Genomic DNA, 7,439 nt, shown 5'->3' with positions numbered 1-7,439 from the left:
ACAACACAACACAACACACCAACACAGACACACAACAACACAACACAACACAACACAACACAACACAACACACACACACAACACAACACAACACAGACACAACAACACAACACAGACACAGACATCAGTTAGCTGATGAGTTAAAAAACATACTGATGAATACATATATGATGTGAAGTTACTACACACACACACACACAGACGGGTCGGGCTCCTCTGAAGTTCTGATGGAACCAGCGTTGGATCATTTGTACTGACTCACTTTAACTGGTTCCACTCCTCGAACAGGAGGGTGCCGTTGTCAGAGGTGAGCTGCAGCTCCACGATGGAGCTGGTCAGGTTGGTGAGCAGAGACGTTTTGTTCTCATTAGAGATGGACCAGACCAGAACCCAGTCCCCAAGAACCTGCAGGAGGAGGAGGACAGGTGAGAGTCAGACACACCTGAAGCTTCCTCTGAGATCAAGAGCTTCAGACTGGAACCCGTCCGGACTTTGAGCCGGACCTGCTGCAGCGTCATGATGTTCCACACAAACACACGTCACAACGTAACAACATGTCGTTACAAACATCCTGTGTTCTCCAAGCTCAAAGACAGCTTACTGAGAACTGTTATCAAACATCTGTCAATCAATCAATCAATCAATATCTCACAAAAAGAAAAACATTATTATTTAGTAATTAGTTATTACTAAGTAATTGTTTAGTAATAATGCAAAACTTTATAAATAATAATAAATGTACATATTCTAAATACATATCAGCACACATGTACTACTATAATATATACAGTATATACAGATCGTCCCGTGACATCTGGCTCAGGTGTTCTCTGGATAAGGTCTTCAGAGTGTCACAGTCTTCTGGCACCGCGCTGACGCTGGCGACATTCCAACAACTAATGGACAGAGTCTTGGCGGGCATTCAATGGGACGACCTGCCGAGTCTACTGGGACGACATCATCGTGATAGGCGGGGACGTGTCGGGGATGCTGGGCCCGGGCTTTAGACAACTTCGCCAGGCCAACCTGAAACTGAAACCAGCAAAGTGTTTCCTCTATCGCCGCCAAGTAGCCTACCTGGGCCACATCGTCTCAGAGGGTAGTGTGGCCACCGACCCACCCAGGCAAAGTCCAGAAGGTGCAGGACTGCCCAACACAGACATCCTTCCAGGAGGTCCGCCGCTTCATCGGCCTTGCAGCCTGCGGTGGATCAAAGAATGAAGGAGCCTGAGGGACAGCTCACCAGGTGGCTCTAGAGGACTTGATGATTACACTTTGAGATCATCCATCACCCAGGCCGGTTGCACAGCCTCTCCAGGAGACCCTGCTAGCAGTCCTGTCCATGTAAGCTGCCAGACCCCTCCCTTCATCCAGTAACGTAGTCACCAGGCTGTGCAGTGTGAGTTTGGACTCTGACAACAGGGTTAGGTCCACTGGATCCACATACTGGAGCCAAGCAGACACCACAAGCCCCCTCGAGTGGAAACCCCCTATGGAGCGCATCACCATGGACATTATAGGGCCACTGAATGAGACAGAGCGCAACAACAGACGTGTTCTGGTGATACGGGTCTATTTCACTACATGGGTGGAAGCCTTCCCTTTACCTGATGAACAGGCTGTAACTGTGGCTGAAGAGCTCACCTCAGAGCTGTACAGTGACCAAGGAGCTGGACACCTATGGAGGTATTAACCCCAGTTGTCCACATGGACCCTGCGGACCGAGCCTGGATCCGTCTCAACTGTTCTCCGGTGCCGAGAGAGCCTCCAGCTGCACCTTATCTGACCCGGCAGTGGACATTCCTGAAGGTGACGACTCCCCTCCATTGCCCTCATCTAAACTCTGCTTCTCCTGGGGTACCCCAGGATAGTGGGGACCCCCGGGATAGTGCGGACCCCCAGGATAGTGTGGACCCCCAGGATAGTGGTGACCCCCAGGATAGTGGTGACCCCCGGGATAGTGTGGACGCCCGGGATAGTGTGGACCCCCGGGATAGTGTGGACCCCCAGGATAGTGGTGACCCCCGGGATAGTGTGGACGCCCGGGATAGTGTGGACCCCCGGGATAGTGTGGACCCCCAGGATAGTGGTGACCCCCGGGATAATGTGGACACCCGGGATAGTGTGGACCCCCAGGATAGTGGTGACCCCCGGGATAATGTGGACACCCAGGATAGTGTGGACCCCCGGGATAGTGGGGACCCCCGAGATAGTGTTGGACCCCCCGGGATAATGTGGACAACCCAGGATAGTGTGGACCCCCGGGATAATGTGGACCCCCGGGATAGTGTGGACCCCTGGGATAATGTGGACCCCCCAGGATAGTGTGGACCCCCGGGATAATGTGGACCCCTGGGATAATGTGGACCCCCATGATAGTGTGGGACCCCCGGGACAGTGTGGACCCCCAGGATAGTGTGGACCCCTAGGATAGTGTGGACCCCTGGGATAATGTGGACCCCCCAGGATAGTGTGGACCCCCGGATAATGTGGACCCCCCGGGATAGTGTGGACCCCAGGATAGTGTGGACCCCCCCGGGATAATGTGGACACTCAGGATAGTGTGGACCCCCGGGATAGTGTGGACCCCCGGGATAATGTGGACACCCAGGATAGTGTGGACCCCCGGGATAATGTAGACCCCCGGGATAGTGTGGACCCCCGGGATAATGTGGACCCCCAGGATAGTGTGGACCCCTGGGATAATGTGGACCCCCGGGATAGTGTGGACCCCCAGGATAGTGGGGACCCCCGGGATAATGTGGACACCCAGGATAGTGTGGACCCCCGGGATAGTGTGCGCCCGGGATAGTGTGGGACCCCCCGGGCTGGAAGTGGGACGGCCCTGGATAGGGACCCCCGGTGATAGTGTGGTGAACACCCGGGATAGTGTGACCCGGGGGACCCCCCGAGATCGTGTGGACCCCCGGGATAATGTGGACACCCGGGATAGTGTGGACCCCCGGGATAGTGTGGACCCCCGGGATAGTGCGGACCCCCAGGATAGTGTGGACGCCCGGGATAGTGGGGACCCCGGGATAGTGGGGACCCCCGGGATAGTGTGGACGCCCGGGATAGTGTGGACCCCCGGGATAGTGTGGACCCCCGGGATAGTGGGGACCCCCGAGATAGTGTGGACCCCCGGGATAATGTGGACACCCGGGATAGTGTGGACCCCCGGGATAGTGGGGACCCCCGAGATAGTGTGGACCCCCGGGATAATGTGGACACCCAGGATAGTGTGGACCCCCCGGGATAATGTGGACCCAAGGATAGTGTGGACCCCTGGGATAATGTGGGACCCCCAGGATAGTGTGGACCCCCGGGATAATGTGGACCCCCTGGGATAATGTGGACCCCCATGATAGTGTGGACCCCCGGGGATAGTGTGGACCCCCAGGATAGTGTGGACCCCTGGGATAATGTGGACCCCCAGGATAGTGTGGACCCCCGGGATAATGTGGACCCCCCAGGATAGTGTGGACCCCCGGATAATGTGGACCCCCGGGATAGTGTGGACCCCCAGGATAGTGTGGACCCCCGGGATAATGTGGACACTCAGGATAGTGTGGACCCCCGGGATAGTGTGGACCCCCGGGATAATGTGGACACCCAGGATAGTGTGGACCCCCGGGATTAAGTGTGGACCCCCCGGGGATAGTGTGGACCCCCGGGATAATGTGGACCCCCAGGATAGTGTGGACCCCTGGGATAATTTGACCCCCGGGATAATGTGGACCCCCGGGATAGTGTGGACCCCCGGGATAATGTGGACACCCAGGATAGTGTGGACCCCCGGGATAATGTGGACCCCCGGGATAGTGTGGACCCCTGGGATAATGTGGACCCCCGGGATAGTGTGGACCCCCAGGATAGTGTGGACCCCCGGGATAATGTGGACCCCCGGGATAGTGTGGACACCCAGGATAGTGTGGACCCCCGGGATAATGTGGACCCCCGGGATAGTGTGGACCCCCGGGATAGTGTGGACCCCTGGGATAATGTGGGACCCCCCGGGATAGTGTGGACCCCCAGGATAGTGGTGACCCCCGGGATAATGTGGACACCCAGGATAGTGTGGACCCCCGGGATAGTGGGGACCCCCGGGATAGTGTGGACCCCCGGGATAATGTGGACCCCCGGGATAGTGTGGACCCCTGGGATAATGTGGACCCCCAGGATAGTGTGGACCCCCGGGATAGTGTGGACCCCCGGGATAATGTGGACAACCAGGATAGTGGGGACCCCCGGGATAGTGGGGACCCCCGGGATAGTGGTGACCCCCGGGATAGTGTGGACCCCCAGGATAGTGGGGTTGGTGTGTCAGCACAGCATCAGCAGCGCCATCGTTCTCAAAGGCCACCTGCCAGGTTTGGTGACTGGGCCCACTGAGTTCATGAACAGCTTTCACAGTTGAACTGACCATTTTCCCGGTCTGCTGTTGTACATTGTTTTATGCTTTTCAAGCTAATGGCTAATTTTGTATGTTCCTATATGTTAATTTAAAGATAGATAGATAGATAGATAGATAGATAGAGCTCAGAACATGTTCAGACTCCCAGCAGATGGACTCAGACACAGAAACACATCCAGCTGTCTCACTTTGTCTTTATTGATCAGTGAAGGACACATGTGACGTCTGAGACACTGACAATTGTCCATCTTCACTCAGGACTGTTAGGATTCAGCCGCCGCCGGGACTTCAGCCGCTGCCGGGACTTCAGCTGTCGCTGGCACTTCAGCCGCGGCCGGCATCTTAGGGCAAGGATCTGTGAGGAGACATGAGGACAGCTGTCTTATTGTCTTTGATTCATTGATTTGTTGTTTGACAGACGGCGGCACCGACCTGCAGCTCCGTCGTAGGTGAACGGGTTGTCGTGAGGGAACTTCAGACACTCTGCCAGCTTCTTATGGTCGTCGTGGGCCGAGGCCCACAGCTCAGCATCCTTATGTTGTCCCTCTCTCCCTGACACACACACAAACACACACAGCCAGGTCACTGGGATTCACTTCTGTATGTGTGTGTGTGTGTGTGTGTGTGTGTGTGTGTGTGTGTGTGTTTACTGTAGTGCAGCAGGAAGTGGCCCTCGGTTCCCTTGTAGAACGCAGTCATACAGTCCTTGCAGGTCTCGTAGAACTCCACAGTGGCTTTTTGTTCATACGCACTCAGAACGCCGTTCACCTCGAGTGCTGACACACACACACACACACACACACACACACACACACATACACACACACACAGTTTATCATATCAAACTTCACTGTACTGAGTGATGGATTAACATGTAAAACAGAACAAAGCAAAACAAAACTATAATAACAGAAAGACAAAGTTTTATATCATTATTATTAATAATAATAATATTGTTACTATTATCATCATCATCATCATCATCATCATTATTATCATCATCATTATTAATGATTAATGTGACTCACTGCCACCAGTGGAAGCCAGTTTAAATTTCTCGGAGGCCTCAGACGGTATCGTCAGGTTCAGGACGTACTTGGTACAGGACGTGTCCCTGAACACATCACAGTCACAACATCACTTATTAACATCAGTCAGCTGATGAGTTAAAAAAACATACTGATGAACACACACACACACACACACACACACACAGACTCGAGCTGCTAATGAAAGTGACAGGTCTCGTGTAAAGACTTATTCAGGTCCTCCTCTGGTCCCAGTCTGGTCCCAGAGTCCAGGTCCTCCGGTGCTGAGACAGGTCGGGCTCCTCTGAAGTTCTGATGGAACCAGCGTTGGATCATTTGTAAAGACTCACCTGAACTGGTTCCGCTCCTTGAACAGGAGGGTGCTGTTGTCAGAGGTGAGCTGCAGCTCCACGAAGGAGCTGGTCAGGTTGGTGAGCAGAGACGTTTTGTTCTCATTAGAGATGGACCAGACCAGAACCCAGTCCCCAAGAACCTGCAGGAGGAGGAGGACAGGTGAGAGTCAGACACACCTGACGCTTCCTCTGAGCTCAAGAGCTTCAGACTGGAACCCGTCCGGACTCTGAGCCGGACCTGCTGCAGCGTCATGTTCTCTTTATCAGACAGAACTCTGAGCTCATGATGTTCCACACAAACACTCGTCACAACGTAACAACATGTCGTTACAAACATCCTGTGTTCTCCAAGCTCAATGACAGCTTACTGAGAACTGTTATCAAACATCTGTCAATCAATCAATCAATCAATCAATACCTTACAATAAGAAATATATTATTTAGTAATAATGCAAAACTTTATTTTAAATAAAAGTATATACTTTAAACACGTATCAGCACATATGTATCAGTATATAATATATACAGATATTCCCGTGACATCACAGGTTCTGCAGGCTCACCTGGCTCAGGTGTTCTCTGGACAAGGTCTTCAGAGTGTCACAGTCTTCTGGCACCGCGCTGACGCTGACGGCTGCCAGCAGCAGCAGCAGCACCGCTCGCTTCTCAACACTCATCCTGCTCTGAGACGGAAATCAAACACACCCTGCTCAGTGCTGTCAGGACAGTGGAGAGGGAGGACGGAGCGGCTCGGTTTATATGGGCTTCAGTCCCTGGCTCGGTCCAAAGTGTGTGTGCTCAGTGTGTTACTGACCTCTGTACTCATGATGACGAGCTCAGCGTGTCCACGCCTGTCTGTCCCGGTGTGCTCCCAGCCCCTGCCAGAACAGAACCACAGAACACAGACAGTGTGCATGAATCAAACTGGACCTGAGAGAAGCCAGCAGCACCAGGACCCAACAACGACCCACAAGAACACTAAGAGAAACACAATCTGAACAAACTCATCTGACTGCTGACAGACACACTGACGATCACCATCTTCAGACAGTGTTACAAGAATTCATCAGAATCATAGACGATAATAAAACACAGTAAAGAGAAAAAGCAGTGAAGAAGAACAACAACAACAAAGAAGAAGAAGAAGAAGGAGACACGGCAGCAGTCAGACAGGATCTGTCAGCTCTCCAGATGCTTCACTGCGATGTTAATCACACTGAGCTGGTCACCACATCATCACCAGGCTCCATTAACAAATGAGGTGATTTTAAGAGTTGTTGAGTTAAAACAAACTTTATAACGTAGTGAAGCTGTGTGTGTGACAGATTGTAACTCATTGTGTCCTTGAAGTTGTTTATCTCCTTGTAAAAAGTGTCAGTTTGTGGCAGCATGTCTGTACCAGCCTGTCTGCTTCTGTGTCTAAAGGGTTCCTGACCTCAATCAATATGAATGAAGATCAACAGGATAGATTGTTTCTTTTTCTGTGTGTGTGTGTGTGTGTGGGGGGGGGGGGGGGGGGGGCAGTGGTACCTTTGTCCTTTTGGATTTTAACCCAATAGACCTAATATCTATTTACACACTCTCCTGGTAAACAGTTTCAGGACTGAGCCTTGAATAAACTGTATTTGTTTGGTTGTAAAGTCT

The 7,439-nt window shown here is 52.5% G+C and overlaps 1 protein-coding gene across 1 annotated transcript; it reads right to left on the bottom strand.

Moving 5' to 3' along the window:
- Positions 1-4,588: 4,588 nt before the first annotated feature.
- On the bottom strand, positions 4,589-6,543 carry LOC115577674 (saxitoxin and tetrodotoxin-binding protein 1-like). Its single transcript, XM_030410580.1, has 6 exons — positions 6,359-6,543; positions 5,793-5,935; positions 5,443-5,528; positions 5,065-5,190; positions 4,847-4,966; positions 4,589-4,769 (listed from the first exon to the last, which is right to left on the bottom strand). The coding sequence occupies exons 1-6, from the start codon at positions 6,470-6,472 to the stop codon at positions 4,678-4,680; spliced, it is 681 nt and encodes a 226-aa protein (XP_030266440.1). The 5' UTR covers positions 6,473-6,543; the 3' UTR covers positions 4,589-4,677.
- Positions 6,544-7,439: the final 896 nt, after the last annotated feature.

Source organism: Sparus aurata, unplaced genomic scaffold (assembly GCF_900880675.1).
Source record: "Sparus aurata unplaced genomic scaffold, fSpaAur1.1, whole genome shotgun sequence".
Classification (NCBI taxonomy): Eukaryota; Metazoa; Chordata; class Actinopteri; order Spariformes; family Sparidae; genus Sparus; species Sparus aurata.
The sequence above is the reverse complement of the archived record's forward strand: the minus strand, read 5'-3'. Positions and strand labels throughout refer to the sequence as shown.

Excerpts from the sequence above, each read along its gene's own strand:
- LOC115577674 (XM_030410580.1), bottom strand. The coding sequence starts at position 6,472 with ATGAGTGTTGAGAAGCGAGCGGTGCTGCTGCTGCTGCTGGCAGCCGTC. Across the intron at positions 5,936-6,358 it reads CCAGAGAACACCTGAGCCAG|GTTCTTGGGGACTGGGTTCT; the intron begins GTGAGCCTGCAG and ends CTCCTCCTGCAG. Across the intron at positions 5,529-5,792 it reads AAGGAGCGGAACCAGTTCAG|GGACACGTCCTGTACCAAGT; the intron begins GTGAGTCTTTAC and ends TGATGTGTTCAG.